Here is a 17,774-nt window from a genome sequence, read left to right on the forward strand (position 1 = left end):
AGCTGTCCAGGAACCCACTAAGAGTTGCCTCATTAGTACAGAAGATGTGGGACGCCTGGGTGGCTCAGCGGTTGAGCGTCTGCCTTCGGCTCAGGGCGTGATCCCAGAGTCCTGGGATCGAGTCCCACATCGGGCTCCCTGCATGGAGCCTGTTTCTCCCTCTGCCTGTGTCTCTGCCTCTCTCTCTCTGTGTGTCTCTCATGAACAAATTAAAAAAAAAAAAAAAAAAAAAAAAAGGACAGATGTCCTGGTCACCCAGGAAGTTCCAAGGGATAAGTGATTTAGGAGTTCTATGTCAGGAATTGGGGTCAAAGGCCAATTATAGGAACAAAAAAATGCCCCTAGCACTTTTCTTTTTTTTTTTTTAAAGATTTTATTTATTTATTTATTCATGACAGACACACACAGGGGGAGAGAGAGAGAGAGAGAGAGGCAGAGACATAGGCAGAGGGAGAAGCAGGCTCCATGCAGGGAACCCGATGTAGGACTCTATCCCAGGTCCCCAGGATCCGGCCCTGGGGTGAAGGTGGTGCTAAACCGCTGAGCCACCCGGGCTGCCCCTGCCCCTAGCACTTTTATTGTTTAGGACTTTACAAAGGTTCTAGGAACTTTGGCCAGGAGTCCATTATTATATCACACATCACAGGCAGCATAGAAATCTTTGCTGTTTGCAGCCTGAAAGGAAAACAGTCCACACAACATGAGGCTAGCCTGCTTCCTCCTTGTCTGCCCGGCTTAGTACAATGCTGGACTGGTGAAGAAAGAATGGAACTTGCTATCATCAATGTGGAGCTTGCCTACTAGTCTGTCTCTAAAGACCTCTGGGATCGGCCCCCTTCTCCGTGAAAGAGACATCATTTACTCATTCACTCACTCAGTGGGGGAGGAGGTGTAACATATTGGAATTCTATGCTGTTAGGCCAGTTCAGCTCTCCATCTTTCTCATCTCTAAAATGAGGCTAAAGGCACTCCCTGTCTCATAGGGTGTCTTGAGAATGAAGTGAGACAATTCTCGAAAAAGGCTTAGCATGGTATTTAGCACATAATGACACATGTTCACTGCTGTTATAGCTTGAGCTCTCAGCTGGGCACTGGCAGGAATGTGAAGCTGAATTAGATATAAGGTCTAGTAGGGAAAAGAGGTCATCACTAGGAAAGTGTGATCAGTTCCACTAGAGATAGATAAGAGGTAAGGATGAAAGGCTCTAGGCTCTCCAAACACACTATTTTTCTGAGTGTAAGGAGGGTGGCATGAGGTGGGGTGTGTCCCAAAGATCTAAGTTCTTCCTTCCCTGTACAGAGATACTATGAAGGAGTGACTCTAACTCTGGCTTTAGTGGTAGTGGTGGTGGGAGGTGCTCCAAGAAGCCCCCGTGCCTACACCAATCCCTCTTTCTGCTCCCAAAAGGTTCATATGGCTGGGGGGTGGGGGAGTAGAGAGGAGGAGAAGGAGAGAGATTCAAAGGTAGGAGGTATGTGGGATGTGCTGTTTGTAGGATTCTTGTTTTCCATTTTATTGTTCCTTAGAAGCTTCCTTTGAAATGCAGGCTGATGTATCTGAGCCAGGGGACCTCCAGGGAAGGTTGATGTCCACAGCCAGGCAGAAACAGAGAAAACAGCACCCCTCCTTTCCCCCCGGGGTGTGAGGTAGAGACCGTGGGACCTGGGGAGAGGGGAAGGGAAGCAGAGTCAGGACTGTAGCCCCTCATTCCCTGTGCCTCAGCTGGCTGCCCTCCTCCTGGGCTGCTGATTGAAGTCCAGATGTCAGATCCTATTTCCAGAGGATTAGCAAGATTATTCCACAGACAGGGCCCAGCCCAGCCTCTGGCATGCGGAGCTCCACGTGATTCTCTCTGAATTCTGTGTGTTTGCCCTGTGGGCAGCTCCACCTGGAGGAGGGGGGTCTGTATCTGTAGTGCTTAGAGCAGATAGGATCAGAGGAGGATCAGAGGAGCACCGCACCCCATCCCATGTCACTCTCTAACATACCTGTTATTTCCATTTTATAGAGGAGGAAACTGAAGCTCAGACGGTAAGGTGCATGTGACATCTGTCATCATCAAGCACCAGTGAGCCCCTACTTCTTCACAGCAATTCTTTGCTACTGACCGAGGTACTCGGTAAAACCTGAAGTCCCCACAATAGTTTGCAAAGTTCGGCCCTCTGCCCCCCTGGCGGGCACTCCCACCCCACAACACACCTGCTCAGTCCGCTCCAGCCACACTGGCCTCTGTGCCACTTACTCCCGGATACAGCAGGCCCATCCTCGCGTTCCCACCACTGAGTCTTTGCTCAAGCTGCTCCTTCGGCCGGAACATTGCTGGTCCCCTCCAAGTCTGTGCTCAAGCCTCCCCTCCTCAGTGAGACTGAGACATCTTAAATCCTGCAAACTGCCTCCCACTCGCACTCCCCCACCGCTTAACTTTTCGTGACACTTACCTTTCAACATTTTATATGATCTACTTATTTATTATGCTTATTTGCCCGTCTTCTCTTCACCAGGATGTAAGCTCGATGAAGGCAAAGCTATCAAGGGATCTTCGCCTTCCTTTCGGATGCACCGCCAGCCCTTGGAACCGCCCGTGGCATTTTTTTTTTCCCCGCCCGTGGCATTTTGCCAGCGCTCAATCTGCGTCCGGTGAAGGGACGAGCGGATACGAGACGCAGGACTGCGGGCGGCAGCCTCCGGGCTTCCGCGAGCTCCCGGGGACCGCTCGAGGGCGGGCACGCGTTCAAGGTCCGGGGCGCGGCCGCAGCAAGGCCCACGGGCCTCCGGGGAGGCGCTCGAGGAACTACATTTCCCATGAGGCTCTGGGAGCAGATGGGGGGGGCCCGCGGGGGCTGCCGGGAAGGGCCGACGTGCCCGGGCCGGGCGGGCAGCGAGAGGATGGCGGCTCCGCAAGGTGGGCTGTCCGCCGCGGGGCGGGGGCGAGCGGGGCCGGGGCACGCAGGGCGGGGGCGCGCGGGGCCCCTCCGGACCCGGTGTGTCCGCCAGGTGGGACCCGGGCTTGCAGCCCCGCGTGTGGATGGGTGGGCTCCGGGCGCGACGGGGACAGAGCCGTTACTGCAGCGCTCGCGGCAGGGTCGTGAGGGAGGAGCGCGCGTGGACTCGGACGCGGGGTGCCGTCTAGTGGGCTCCCCCTGCTCCCTGTGCGTGCCCCCCCCGCCCCCCGCAACTCCCTGCCTCGCGTCGTTGGAAGAGCCCTCCTGCCCGCTTTGCAGATGGGAACGTCGAGGCCTGCGGCGGAGGGCCTGCACCCACCGTCTGCGCCCCCCGCCCCCCCCGCCACGGAAGCCGCAGCCCGTGTGCGGGTTCCCCGGGGCTGCGGGGCCAGGCCTCGGAAGCTGACCCGCCGCCCCCGCCCCCCAGTGTTCCCACTTTCCTGCGCGGTGCAGCACTACGCCTGGGGGAAGATGGGCTCCAGCAGCGAGGTGGCCCAGCTGCTGGCCAGCAGCGACCCCGCGGCCGCGATCTCCGAGGACAAGCCGTACGCGGAGGTGAGCCCCGGGCTGTTCCCTTTACCGGCAGGTGGGACCAGGGCTTCCTCCACTCGGAGGGCCCGGGCCAGTCCCGTGGATCAGCCGGGGCGGCCGCAGAGGGAGGAGGCCTTGGCCCCCGGGACCCTGGCAGGTGATGAGCCCAGGTGGTGGCGCCGGAGGAGAGAGGCTTGGGCATAACAGGCAGGGATTTCCCCCCTTAAGAACTCTCAGCACTTGGGGATCCCTGTTGGCTCGGCGGTTTAGCGCCAACGTCGGCCCAGGGCATGACCCCGGGGTCCCAGGATCGAGTCCCGCATCGGCCTCCCTGCGTGGAGCCTGCTTCTCCCTCTGCCTGGGTCTCTGCCTCTCTCTCTGAAAAACAAAACAAAACAAAACAAAAACTCTCAGCACTTACTGAATTTTGATTCAGTCCTCTTTGACAATTGAAAATTTTACTTTGACTAGCTTTTACGTTTTAATAGCCTACAATATGCATTTTTTTTTTTTTTCTGCCATGAGGTGACATAAACCCAAAGCACAGCAAGGCATCTACTTTGGAGGTTGGAATAAATGAATGTTAAGCCTTTTCAGAGCCATGTGAGAGACCTTTTTAGTGACCTTGACAGGGCAGGCGTCTTTCTCCTCACTGGACAGATGAGAAAATCCAGACAGAGTGACCAGAAGTAACTAGCCCAGGCCTCCATAGCTGGCTGGAGGCAGAGCCTGAACGGGGTCTCCAGACTACTGGTGTTCTGGGGTCTGTTGTCTTCCTGTATGTCTGTGATGGCACGAGCATCTATGCCCAGGCCTGGGACGCCCATCTCGGGATTCAGGTTGGTGGTGCCAGATTCTTCCTCTTTCCCTCCCAAGTTTACTGTTTTTCCAGTTGTGGATGGGATCCCACCCCCGGGGAGATGCCAAGATACTTGACGACCGCATCTCACAGAAGACACTAGGCCAGTGGATCGCAGAGAACCAGGACTGCTTGGGCTCGAAGGTCAAGGACATGTTCCATGGGAAGCTGCCCTTCCTCTTCAAGGTGCTCTCGGTTGAAACGGCCCTGTCCATCCAGGCACACCCTAACAAGGTACAGGATCAGAGTTGGGGTGCGGAGCTCAGGATACTGAAGAACTCATCAAGGCCCTCCCACTGCTTTTATTGCTGCTTTTACTCCACCTACACCACCCTCCAGCCCAAAGCTAAATCTAGGCCTGACGCCTCCCAATTTAGCTCTGGAAGGCTAGATACTGGTGACACAGGCTGGCAGCAAAGGTTCAGTGGGCAGCTGACCAGCCTGTGCCAGGGGAGCTTCTCTGTGCTCTTCCCTGGGTTCCCCTCATCCAGCCCAGGTCTACTCACTTGTGCTGTTTGTCCCGCTGGCTCTCTGGGAGAGTTCACCTTCCAGGGCAAGGCAGGTGCCCTAGCTGTTGCCTCGGCTCCTAGGCATTTGCCTGTCCAAACGTCTCATTTCTAGAGGGCAGAATAAGACCCAGAGAAGACAAGGATTGAGCCAAAGTCACACACCTTGTTGGTATCCAAAGCGTGGCTTGGTGTTTGGGTTTCCTGATTCACAGTCCAGGCCTCTTAAAATCTCCCCCAGATTTGGCCCATGTTCCTCCCTGGGTTGGCTGAACCCTGAGTTTCTGCACTCTGCCCTGAGTGGGCTCATTGCCGAAAGCATGAAGCCACTGCTGTCTGGTGGGTGGGGCTGGTTCCTGCTAGGTCATGATGCACCCTGACTGTCCTCGTGTCCCTCTGGCCACCCCCAGGAGCTGGCAGAGAAGCTGCACCTCCAGGCCCCACAGCACTACCCTGATGCCAACCATAAGCCAGAGATGGCCGTTGCCCTCACCTCCTTCCAAGGTTTATGTGGTTTCCGTCCAGTTGAGGAAATTTTGACGTTCCTGACAAGTAAGGTTGAGCAGAATGCTAAGAACATGCATGTAGGGCCAGGATGCATGGGCTGCCCCAGGGCAGAGCGGGGACTGGGGCAGAGAACAGAGGCTGGGTGTGACGGGAGCTGAGGGCTGGTTGGCCCAATGAATTCTTTTTTTGTTTTTGTTTTTTTTTTTAGATTTTATATGAGAGAGAGCACAAGCAGGGGGAGGGAGAGAGGGAGAAGCAGACTCCCCGCTGTGCAGGGAGCCCAGCGGACACGGGGCTCGATCCCAGGACCCTGGGATCAAGACCTGAGTGAGCCAAAAGCAGACGCTTAACTGACTGAGCCACCCAGGTGGCCCAGTCCGATGAATTCTTGAAGCCACCAGGGTGGGCCTGTGGGGCCGGGTTCAGGTGTGGTTGCTGAGGCCGGTGGTGAGCAGTTGGCTAGAGCTTGCTTCGTGTTGCCTGGCTCCTTGATTAGGGATGGGATAGGGGGCCTCCTCTAAGTTCCCACTTCTGCGGGTTCCCTCTTGCCATTCCTGAAGTGGTCACTGGCCGGGCTTTCCTGCAGAGGTGCCTGAGTTCCAGTTTCTGATTGGAGATAAGGCGGCAACTCAGCTGAAGCAGAGCATGGGTGGTGACTCCCGGTCTATGGCGTCTGCTCTGCAGAGCTGTTTCTCCCACCTGATGAAGAGCGAGAAGAAGGTGGTGGTGGAGCAGCTCAACCTGCTGGTGAAGCGGATCTCTCAGCAAGGTGGGTGTTGGAGGCCTGGGTGCAGAACCCTCCTGCCTTGCCCTGGATGCTAGTCCAAGTTCTCAACCCTTCTGCTCTCCTAGAACACTAAAATGGACCTTAGATGACTTAGATGGTCTATTAGCAACTGAGAATATTTTTGTCTTTGTGGAGCAGGGCCCTAGGTTGAGTGCTGCTTCCTCACCGGCTCTTTTCTCTAGCTGACTGGAGAGGGCTTGGAAAACTATTAGATCTTCCCCCTAGGCATCCTGAGACCTCCCCAGCCCAACAGTTGCTCCCCATGGATGGATTTGTACTTTGGGCCTAGAGAGCAGGAAGGGGACAGGGGAATCCTCATCCCTTCTCCAAAGGCCGGAAGCCCAGAGCTTTCAGTGAGTAGATCTTTCTTTTTTTTTGGTTAATCTACACACACACACACACACACACACACACACACACACGTTTCCTTAAATACCTGCTCTGTGCCCAACCTTGTGCTAACTAAGGAGAGTTCAGGAAATGACTGTGATGGGTGTGGTTGTCACATTTGGGTTGGGGAGTCAATACAAGTAGTGTACAAGATAGAGCAGACTCCAGCTAGGAGCTTATGTGGCACATGTGATGAAGCCCCAGCCCCTTCTCTAGGAGACCCCAGAGCTCTTCTGGTTCTCTCTCTACACATTTTCCTGCTACCTCTGAGCCACAGAGAACTGTTTTACCCAAGCATATCCTATGTGGGCTTTTTTTTTTTTAATAAAGATTTATTTGAGAGCACAGTGGGATAGAGCAGAGTGTGGGGGAGGGGCAGAGGGAGAAGGAGAAACAGACCCCCTGCTGAGCAGGGAGCCCAACATGAGGCTCATCCCAGGACTGAGATCATGACCTGAGCCACCCAGAAGCCCCTGATCCTATGTTTTCTTTGTGGTTTTTGTTTTTTGTTTATTTTTTAAAGATTTTATTTATTTATTAATGAGAGAAACACTGAGAGAGAGAGGCCGAGACACAGGCAGAGGGAGAAGCAGGCTCCATGCAGGGAGCCTGACGTGGGACTCGATCCCAGGACTCCAGGATCACACCTTGGGCCGAAGGTGGCGTTAAACCACTGAGCCACCCGGGCTGCCCACTTTGTGGTTTTTTTGGTTTAGTTTTTGCTGTTGTCTCTGCTTGCATGCCTCCACTTGAGGGCTTCTTGTACTCCCAGCAGAATGGATTACTCTCCTGGGGGCTCCCTGTTCCTATGTGAGGTATAGCCTTCAGCACCTGTTAGTCTGTCATCATATGCACACTTGTGAAAACTGGGGTTTTCTGCAGGCCAGAGACCTGTCTCCTTGACCTTTGTGTGTTCCCAGTGCTTAGCACAGAGCGGGTGTGCACGTCTTCGTGTGAAGACCCAGAACCACCCTTCAATCCAGACAGAGCAGCTGGTTTCTTCACTTTGGCACTGACACATCCAGCTTTTCCTTACTCTGCCTTTCCCCCATTCTCTGCACACTCAAGAGGGTTCAGCTCATACCTTCCCCTCCCCTAACTTCCAAGCCTTCCCTCACTACTCCAGTCCAGGCTGAGCTCACCCTCCCTTGGTCCGTCTCAGGACACAGTTTTGGCACATTCTGTCTCTTGTCATCTGGGGTGACCAACCATCTTGGTTTGTCTGGGACTTAGTGATTTTCTGAGACACAGTACCTTCAGTGCTAAGAAAGGCAAAGGCCTGGGCTATCTGGGACAGCGGGTCACCCCACATGGAACTCTTGGGTTTTCACCTAGAATGATTGAGCTTCTACAGCAGTGGCTCTCAACCAGGGGACATCAGCAGTTGTCTAGAGACATTTTTTGTCTCAAAACATGGGTTAGGGTGCTAGTGCTATCTTGTGGGTAGAGGCCAAGGGTGCTGCTAAACATTGTACAGTACATAGGACAGCCTCCATAACAAAGGATTATCTGGCCCCAAACTTTAGCCCTTTTGGTGGCTGGTATTGCTGGGCATACAGACGGTCCAAATGGAGAAAATGGCATCTGTGTGGGCTGGAAGATCAAGGAAGGCCGGCCCCCAAAGGTTGAGGACGTGGCTAGGAGAACATACCCACCAGTGTCTGGATTCCTGTGGGCAGGGATTTCCCCAGGACTCGCTGGCCAAGGTGGAGTTGTGAACACCACTCAGTGTTCCTGAGTGGCCTCACGTGCTCTGTGACCCTCAGTGGCTGCTGGGAACAACATGGAGGACATCTACGGGGAGCTCTTACTGCAGCTGCACCAGCAGTATCCAGGTGATATAGGATGCTTTGCCATCTACTTCCTGAACCTGCTAACCCTGAAGCCGGGAGAGGCCATGTTTCTGGAGGCCAATGTGCCCCATGCCTACCTGAAAGGAGGTGAGCCATATTTGTCGGTTTTTTTGGGTGTTTTTGTTTTTGTAGATTTTATTTATTTATTCATAAGAGACACACAGAGAAAGGCAGAGACATAGGTAGAGGGAGAAGCAGGCTCCTCGCAGGGAGCCTGATGCGAGGACCCTGAGGTCACGCCCTGAGCCAAAGACAGACAGACGCTCAACCACTGAGCCACCCAGGTGTCCCTGTTTGTTATTGTTTTTTTTTTTTTTTCCCTTTTTTAAGATTTTATTTTTAAGTAATCTCCATACCCAGAGTGAGACTTGAACTCAAAACGTGGAGATCAAGAGTTACATACTCCACGGACTGTGGCAGCCAGGTGCCCCAAGGTGAGCCCCATTTTAGCAGTGAGCCCCACTACCAAGCTTTGCTTCATCATCTAGATAAAAGCGGAAGGGGTGGTCAGAGGAAGATCTTTAAGATCCCATCCAGCTCTGGCTTAGGGTCGGGCAGGGTAGTGGCCAGTAGGGTGCAGAATGCCAGCTTAGTGTTGGACAATTGAACCTTCACATGGTCCTTGTGAGGTCACGGTAGTCTCATGACAAGCCCTGTCTGCATGGTTGGGAACAGTGTGAACCCAGGCTACCTGGGATCAAGGCTGTTCTCTCCCCTGCATCACTACCTTTGCATGTCTGTCTTCCCCACCTAGAGATTTTTACATGAAAACAAGTTGCCACAGAAAGGTGTCACATCTGGACTACTGGCTGTCTATCCTCATGGACAGGATTCTGTGGTAGAACGGAGTCTGGGGCTGACATGATTCCCCCTGACGACAGTGGGCAACTGACCACCTGTTTTTTGGTATCTGATATCTTAGCCCATTCTCCCAGGTTATGCATTTCACTCATTGTTTGCCGCACTCTGTAGGCGGTTCACGGCCCTCAGGTTAGGAGACCAGCCCTTCATCCTTCATCAGGTCATTAGTACATGACAACTGTCTGTCCCCAGACTGTGTGGAATGCATGGCGTGTTCGGATAACACTGTTCGTGCTGGCCTGACACCCAAGTTCATTGACGTGCCAACCCTGTGTGAAATGCTCAGCTATACCCCCAGCAAGGACAGGCTCTTTCTCCCAGCACGGAGTCAGGAAGACCCCTATCTCTATATCTATGACCCCCCTGTGCCGGACTTCACGGTCATGAAGATGCAGGTGAGTGGGGTGGCGGCAGTGGCTGTGGTGGGGTCTTGTATGGCTTGAAAAAGTCTGGCAAAGGCCACAATGTAGAGTACACACCGGGAGCTGGGTTTCCTTATAAGTGCACTTAGAGGAGGCCAGTGGGGGGCAGGGATGAGGATGACAGGACACGGTCAAGGGCCCTGCCCATTCCCTTTGTACCAGGGACCAGACAGGGCCTGCACGCTGACAAGAGCCTGAGCAGCGGGGGAGAAGAGCTCTTCTCCTTGCTGCCCTTGAGGCTGTCCTGGGCCCGCTGGGAGCTGCCGGGAAGAGACCACCAGCCGCATCGTCCTGTTCTTTCTGCCCAGGTCCCTGGCTCCGTCGCGGAATACAATGTCTTGGCAGTGGACTCCGCCAGCATCCTCCTGGTTGTACAGGGGAGAGTGACAGCCAGCACTCCTACAGCCCAGACCCCAATTCCTCTGCAGCGTGGTGGGGTGCTCTTCATTGGGGCCAACGAGAGGGTCTCCCTGAAGCTCGCCGTGCCCAGTGACCTACTGCTGTTCCGTGCCTGCTGCCTGCTGTAGAGGCCGTAGCCTTCCTGGCTCTCCTCAGGCCCAGCTCCAACCCCTTCCCTGCTCTGGAGCTGGGCATACCCTGAAGAGCAGGGGTAGAGTAGTGAGCCCCAAGGTAGGGACTCCTGAGCAAGCCTAGGACAAACCATCTCTCTCCCGGGAGGAGGACCCTGATGGGGACAAAGACCAGACACTCCCCTGGTCTTCTCACCGTACCGGAGCCAGGGCCTGCTCAGGGCGGAGGCGGCAGCTCTGTTCCAGCCTACAGCATTAGGCAGGCTGGTAACATCCAGGACTAGCTCAGTGTCAGTCACAGCAAGAGGGTCATTAATTTAAGAACAGGTTTCCGGCCCTGGGACTGCCCATTTCCTCAGCTGCGGAAGAGGGCAGAGCAGGCCTGTGGCCTAATATTGTCACCCTCTGGCTCTGTCAAGGCAATTAAAGATCACTTGTGTTGAGGCTCGGAGGCAGAGCAGTCCGCTGTCTGCGTGCCAGTCTCTGAAGTGGGCTGATGGGGCCCTTCCTGGGGGTCCAGTTTTTGCTTTAATTCCTGCCCCAACAGCTCCCTGAGGTGGGTATGTATGAAGCCCTTTTATAGGAACATCTGGGAAGGGATCTGAAGATGTGGAAGGTGGATCTAAAGATAGTGCAAGATTCTCTCTCCAGTGCTTTCACTCGGCCTTAGGGCAGGGGTCAGCACGCTAAGGCCAGCAGGCTGCCGGAGTCCAGGTGCTTTCAGGCTCCAGTGGCAAAAGGAGATGCATCAGACTATCTGGCCTTCAAGGCCTAAAGCATGGACTTGCCTTTCCAGGGAAATTTGTCAGCCACTTTAGGACATATTCAGTCATCATACAAACAGGGATTTGGGGACAGGATGACACAATCTGTGTTGGGAAGAGAAACCTAGCTACTTTTCCTAAACCGGCAGAAAACATATAGGATGTCTATTCGCGCTGTGCCTACTACCTTCTAGACGTGCATGCGCCTCTGCAGGAAGTGGCCCCGCTGTCTGTTTTGCCACTGACTAGTCGGGTCCTGTCACCACATACGAGGTGGAGACTCCCATGGAGTAACGGTTTAAACCGGCACAAAAGGATCTTTCTGAGCTGCTGCCCGTACCAGACGCCCTATATGATGGAAATCTAGAGAACCACCTTCAGAATGGTTCTGACTAACCTACTCTGGGGCTTCGTGGCCTCTAAGTTTTTTTCAGCTAAAAGCAAAAGCCGACCTGGGAAAGGAAAGGGTCTGCAAGATGGAACGTCCTCTAAAGAGAAGTGCTCTGCAAAGGCCTGCAGCCTCCAGTGACGCCAGCCTGGAAACACTGCCCACTGGGAGTTGCAGGAAGAGGCAGGTCTCAGGAGGAATGGCCACGGGTGGGCGGGGGGAACCTCTTAGGCTCTTCATTTCACAATTCAGGGGGCTGTGGTCTAAGCCTTACTTTCAAATCCTACTGCAACAGAGACTGCCCAACTAGCATGACTGTATTTATTCGTACAAATTTTCAGAGTTGTGGAAGCCTAAGCCAAGAGTTCCGTAGCGTCCTCTGTAAACACCACACACCTACTTCCCTCTGGGAGGTTAACTGCGAATACACCCCGGTCTCCCCAGGACAGGCACCTGCAGGATACCTGGTGCTCTGAATTAAGGCAGTTTGGCTCTAGGCACCTTTGTGCCTTTATTGGTGACATTTTATTTAGCCTGGGACCTCTGGCCCCAAACAGACCATTTCTACCCTGCCTAGCTGCCAGGTGCCTCCAACTTTCTCCACAAAGGTAATGACTTCCGCACAGAACCAACCACTTCTAGAACATCCTCTCCAGGAACAGACACAGGGAAATAGATAGTGTGGACTTAGAGTAACAACCATCTGGAGGGCCTTGGTCTTGGGGTCCTGCTGCCACTTTCACCCACCTAAGTGCTCAGGTCGTTGTCCTAACCACTCCCCCCCCCCCCCCCCAGATGTAGCCCCACCACACTGGGCTTCCTGCTACCACCACAGTCTCTTCACACTGCCCTGGGTGGTGCCCTCTGTGTACTTCTGTACCTCTGCAGAAACCAGAAAGGCCTGCACAAAAAGTGTTCCGCATGTGAAGCACCCGTGTGTTGCTGCAGTCCCACCCCTGAAACCATCTAGGTCTCCTAGTCCCCAGACCCTGACCTGCCGTGTCTGTGGCCTCGGTCCCATCTACCTCCTGCTGTGATGCTACTGGATCAGAAGTCAACCACAGCCCCTGGATACCATACATCCTTAACTTCCTAGCATTTGACAGAAGCACCAAGACAGATGCCTGTCAAGTGCAGATAGATCATCCTAGTTATCTGACAAGGGCTTTTTAACTGACCACCTCAGCCTTCCAGTCACCTCATGTGGCAGAGCAAGAGTTCACGTCATCCTTCACACCTCTGGAGGCCACAGGACATCAAATAAAGCACCAGACCAGGCACTTCCCATGTAGGGCCCACCCCCCTATCCTCATGCCCCTTAGGCTAGGAACCATGTCTGCTCTCACAGTCCTCAGCTTGGCTCTGGGTGAGATCCCCCCGCCCCCCAAAAAAAGAAACCAATTCTAGAGAGGACTGGTATAGCGAGAGATGCCATCTGGGGTGGGGCATGGCCACTGGGGAGATTATGCTGGTCTCAGCCGTGTTCACACTGAGGGTGGAGCTGGGTTGCCCCAGAGGCTTACTTGGAAGGCCCATGCTGGAGTGAAGGGACACCCTCCACAATGGCAGGTTATCTCCTTAGGGAGGGGCCCTGGGAGCTGGCACGGGGCCCATCCTGCCTGTGAGTCTCTGTCCACATCAAAGACCCACACGGCAGAGCCAGTACACTTCTCCTTGCTAGTTAAGATCCAAAAGCTAAATAGGAAGGCACCTAACTGCTTCCTGCAGCCCCCTCTGCTGGTGACCCAAACCTGCAGGCTTCGGGGTGAGCTCCAGTCCCTTCACCTAACCTTTACACTCAAAGGCTGGGTGTTGAATAACCTAAGACCAAGGCAAAGAATGGTAACCAAGGAAAGATAAATAAATAAAATATGTACATAGTGGAGCAATTTTTCTCCACTGGGTGGAGGGATTACTAGAAGCCCTGATCCTGCTGTGTGATCAGGCAACCTGCCGTACTCCCTGCCATGGGCAAACAGGTGCAAGGGGACGAAGGCCAAGGGGCCCTGCTTTATGCTTTCTTGAGTGTCCCCTCGTGGAGCCAGGAAGAGGGAGCATATGGAATTTCTTAAACTGGTCCCAAATAGTTCAGTTCTTTTTCAAAGACCCCCCCAGCTAGAAGCCGTAAAGTGCTATTTTCTGCTTTCATACAACACTGTTCAGCATAGCCTGGCCACGAAAGCTTTCTCCCTCCACAGAGGGGAACAAATACAGGTCAAGATATGTGCAAGTTTTCCTTAGCCAACTTGTCACCACCAGAACCAGAATTCCTGTGTGCCTGCCCTTATTAAAGTGGTTTCTCCAAACTGCTCTAATACCAGAGGAAAACTGCAGAGTCCCGCCTATCACCGTATGGCCCAGATGGGGGCCTCTGGCTGAGAAGCACCAGGTAAGGCGTAACTGCAGGTCATTGACCTTCTTCCCAGAGGATCAGTGCCTCCAGTGATTCTGAGGCTGATGGCCGTCCCCACTGCACTCTGTGAACTAAGAAGGGTCCACAGGGCTCTGCAGGCATGGTGAGCAGGGCCCATCTTAGGGGGTTATGTCTACTGGAGAGTACAGGAGGAAGAGTCCCCAGGACAGCACCAGCAGCAGGAGCACGTTGAAGAGGCCATAGGCTTGGGAGGAATGAGGTCCAAGTCCTCATCATCTGGAATCTCATCCAGGTGATACCCATCTTGAAGCAGCTGCCGGCTCACATCCTGGTTCACTTGCTAAGGGCAAAAGAGGAGAGAACTGTTAAGCCAGGAGGCAAAGCAGAAACAACTGCTGCCCAAAAGGCAGACCTACCTACCTTCGCTTACCAGAGCTTCCTCTCCATGCTCCACCCTCAGGCCAACTCCATGCATCACTGGACTACAAGAGGAAGTGCCAGTGCCTCACCCAGCAGGGAAAGGCCCCAAGCAGGGGCACCTGGGTGGCTCAGTGGTTGGGCATCTGCCTTTGGTTCAGGGCATAATCCCAGAGTCCTGGGATCGAGTCCTGCATCAGGCTCCCCACGGGGAGCCTGCTTTTCCCTCTGCCTCTCTCTTTGTGTCTCCAATAAAAATAATTTAAAAAAAGGCCCCAAGCAGCCTAAGCCAGTACTCTCCAGGCTGCACTATCACTAACCCCCAGGGGAGCTGTTCTCACTAAAGAATCCTTAGACATCTGATGTAAATACCAGATTCCAGATTCTGTTTGAAAGTCAAGGGCCTGACTGTTCCCACTGGGAACCTAAACTGGTCCCTACAAAGGCTGAAGAATATGGGACAATGAAACCAGGACAATGGGGTAGAATAGGAGTTACATAGGAACAGGGTGGGGAGCGGCCTTGTCTGTACTGCTGGTTAAACATGCAGCACCTTTATGCCAGCAGAGCCTGTTCCCTGCAAAGTGGAACCTGTCAACCTAGATTTACCAGTTCCACTGAGCAGAAGGAGTAGGAGACTGGGAACAAGGTAGGACTTTCTCTGGCTCTTGGCTAATTTTTCTTTTCTCAGTTTTAACAATCTTAGGCACCCAGATATTCAAGAAGGAGAAAATTTACAAACTGCTTCTATTCTCTTTGGCAGAAACTCAGGGGGTTGGCCAAGGGTTTTCTGAACAAGGAAAAAATAATAAGGGCAGCCCCAGTGGCGCAGCGGTTTGGCGCCACCTGCAGCCCAGGGCGTGATCCTGGAGACCCTGGATCGAGTCCCACGTCAGGCTCTCTGTATGATGCCTGCTTCTCCCTCTGTCTGTGTCTCTGCCTCTCTCTCTGTCTCTATGAATAAATAAATAAAATCTTAAAAAAAATAAAATAAAAGTGGCGTACAGTCCAGTCATGTCTCCAGCACCTGGCCTCTAAGGTGGTAAGCTGCACATGCCAGAACTTTACACCCCTGTGTCTCTGTCTGGGACCATCACTCTGTAAACATGTCCAGAAGGCCATCCCACCGGTATCTCAGTCGGGAGTTCCCATTGATGGAACAACTGAAGGAACACAAGTTGTCTGGACTGACTAGAAGAAAACAAGACTGGTGGAGGATGGCCAGGGGAGGGACAGGAATGCTGATCTCAGATAAAAGGCAATTAGAGGAAGTGAGACTAGAATTACTGCAAGACACTTGGGGGCAGGCCTAGAATGACTGAGTCCATCCTGCAAGAGACATTTCAAATAATAAGGAAAACTTCTCTAAGAGCTACCTAAGGAGTGTGTGCGTGTGTTAGAGGGAGGGCAGGCAGCAAGGCTTCTTGGAGGGAGTGAGTACTCAGTTGCAAGAAGCATTCAAGCAAGAAGAGGCTGGTAAACACTTAGGTGGGATTTATCAAGAGGACTCCTTTCCTAAGTGGTCACCTGGGCTAGAAGACTTGTGAGGTCCTTACAGCCCTAAGGGTCTATGGTCTTCTGGATTTTCAACAGCTTTCCTCAGACACCTATACCTCTGTTGGGGGAGTAGGGCAGAGTAGAAGATTGGAGAACAGACCGGAAGTCTGGCATAGTGCCGTGTATACAGCAGGCACAAGACAAGCATTTAGCAGTGGCGGTGACGCTGCCTGCAGCCTGGCCCCGTGCAGAAAGGCGCTCTGGACTTGCCTCTGCAGAGGAATACCCGGAGGAGTATCTGGATTCCAGCTCCCCATCACTAGGAGAAGAGGAAAACAGTCAGTTCAGGGGGGATGCCTCTGGAGCACAGCTGCAAAGGCCAGGTAGAGAGCATGCAAGGGGGTCCGGAGACTTGAGATACGAACACCACAGGTCACAGAACTCAAGCCCAGAACCAGGAGTACCACTGGCTCCAGCGGGGGCGGGGGTCACTGTCGCCGACAGCGAATACGTAAGGAGGGAGGATGACTCCCCCACTCGCAGTTAGTGCTCCAAACGGAAGAGCAGCACGATCACCTGAGTCCTCTAACCAGGCTATCCTGGGGAGGGATGATGCTCTCTAGAAGACAGCTCTGGAACGCGCAGGGGGGTCCTGGACGAGGTCTGCAGTGGGACCCACGTCACTCCCCAAGGGCCATTTCTCCGGGGTTGGGGGGGGGGCACTCACCTGTCAGAGTCGAGGGACACCAGGTTTTCATCTGGACTCTGGCTAAGGGCCGTGTAGCCCTTGTTGAACTTCACCGACCTGGGGGGAGATGGGAAGAGCAGGCAGAGGTGACGCACCGCCGGTCACCGGGAGGGAGGGCTGCGGGGCTCCCGTGTCGCCTCTGCGCCCCGCGACCCCGCGACCCCGCGGCCCCGCGGCCCCGCGTCTGGCTACAGCCGCTCGGGACAGGCGCTTCACTGCGGCTCCGGGGGAAAGGCCTGCGGCTTCCAGAAGCGGGAGGACTCCCCACTTCGCCGGCCTTCAACCGGAGGGCAGGGAGGCTGCAAGTCCGAGGCCAGGTCTCCTCTTCACGCCTCTCGGTCTTAGCTTACGGGGAAGCGGCGCCGGCTCGGCTCCCGCCCGGCCTCGGAGCTCAGCCCCTGCGGAAAAGACGAGGGGGCCCGGCCGTTCGGGCGCGGCGCGTCCCCTCCCCTCCCCTCCCCTCCCCCTCCCCCTCGCGGCCCGGCCTCGGCGCCCTCCGCCGACCCCCGCGGCCCCAGGGCCCTCGCGTGACGCCGCCACGGCCCGAAAGGGGAGAAGCTTAAAGCCGCGAAGCCGACGGGCTGGCTCCGGGCGCTCGCGGGCTGGGCCTCGGGCCTCGGGCCTCGGGCCGGGGCCTCCCCGGACGCCGCCGCGCAGGAGGGGCGCCCGCCGAGACCTTTTCGCCGAGGAGCCGGGGCGGGGCGGCGGCGCCCCCTGCACGCCTTTCCTCCGCAGAACCGCCCTGGCCAGGTCCCGGGGCTTCGCTGCAAGGCAGAGGGCGCGGGTCAGCCGGTCCTCCCGCGCCGCAGCCCGCGGTCCCCCGCCCCCCGGGCCGCCCCCCGCCCGGCCGCACTCACGCAGCTTGGCCGGAAGGGAAGGCGCGCGCGTCACCATGTACGGGCCCCTCTTCTCCACAGCCGCCCGGGCACCCCCGCCGCCGCTTCGGCCCGAGGGCGGCCCCGGGGCTCCCGCCGCGCCCCCCGCGGTCCCGCCGGGCCGAGGTCCCGGGCCGCCGCGGTCCGCGCTCGCCATGCTGGGCCCTGCGCGCCGCCGCCGAGTCCCCTCCGCCGCCGCCGCCGCCGCCGCCGCCGCCGAGCCCGCGCCCGCATGGAGGCGGCCCTCCCGAGAAGGGCGGTGGCGCGCAGGCGCGGACCCGGCCCCGGCCTTCCGGCGGCCGCTCGGGGCGCAGGGGGCGGCGGCGAAAGGGAGGCCGGGGCCGGGCGGGCCGCCGAGAGCGGGTGAGGGCGCTGCGGGCCCGCGAGGAGCCGCCCGCGGAGGCCGCCGCAGACTCACCGGCCCTCGGGCGCCGCAGCGACATCCTGGTCCCCGGGGCCGACACGGGAGCAGGACTGTGTGCCTCAGGCACATTCGGAAAAAGGAATTTGAAACGAGCTTTG

The 17,774-nt window shown here is 55.6% G+C and overlaps 2 protein-coding genes and 1 long non-coding RNA gene across 5 annotated transcripts; 1 reads left to right on the plus strand and 2 right to left on the minus strand.

Moving 5' to 3' along the window:
• Window positions 1-348: 348 nt before the first annotated feature.
• On the minus strand, window positions 349-2,887 carry LOC140623310 (uncharacterized). Its single transcript, XR_012022958.1, has 2 exons — window positions 2,440-2,887; window positions 349-1,663 (listed from the first exon to the last, which is right to left on the minus strand). It is a non-coding gene; the product is annotated as an uncharacterized lncRNA (long non-coding RNA).
• On the plus strand, window positions 2,799-10,649 carry MPI (mannose phosphate isomerase). Of its 2 annotated transcripts, none has more exons than XM_072809683.1 (8): window positions 2,799-2,903; window positions 3,371-3,498; window positions 4,351-4,567; window positions 5,250-5,391; window positions 5,933-6,115; window positions 8,290-8,463; window positions 9,430-9,632; window positions 9,968-10,649. In XM_072809683.1, the coding sequence occupies exons 3-8, from the start codon at window positions 4,373-4,375 to the stop codon at window positions 10,184-10,186; spliced, it is 1,116 nt and encodes a 371-aa protein (XP_072665784.1). In that variant the 5' UTR covers window positions 2,799-2,903; window positions 3,371-3,498; window positions 4,351-4,372; the 3' UTR covers window positions 10,187-10,649. The 2 variants fall into 2 exon arrangements, with proteins under 2 accessions (XP_072665784.1, XP_072665783.1); XM_072809682.1 differs by having other exon boundaries at window positions 4,367-4,567.
• Window positions 10,650-11,648: 999 nt separating this feature from the next.
• On the minus strand, window positions 11,649-17,434 carry FAM219B (family with sequence similarity 219 member B). 2 transcript variants are annotated; one of them, XM_072809686.1, is made up of 5 exons: window positions 17,235-17,434; window positions 17,054-17,141; window positions 16,357-16,434; window positions 15,900-15,948; window positions 11,649-14,055 (listed from the first exon to the last, which is right to left on the minus strand). In XM_072809686.1, the coding sequence occupies exons 1-5, from the start codon at window positions 17,407-17,409 to the stop codon at window positions 13,888-13,890; spliced, it is 558 nt and encodes a 185-aa protein (XP_072665787.1). In that variant the 5' UTR covers window positions 17,410-17,434; the 3' UTR covers window positions 11,649-13,887. The 2 variants fall into 2 exon arrangements, with proteins under 2 accessions (XP_072665787.1, XP_072665788.1); XM_072809687.1 differs by having other exon boundaries at window positions 15,790-15,948.
• Window positions 17,435-17,774: the final 340 nt, after the last annotated feature.

The sequence above is a fragment of the Canis lupus genome, chromosome 32 (assembly GCF_048164855.1).
Source record: "Canis lupus baileyi chromosome 32, mCanLup2.hap1, whole genome shotgun sequence".
Classification (NCBI taxonomy): Eukaryota; Metazoa; Chordata; class Mammalia; order Carnivora; family Canidae; genus Canis; species Canis lupus.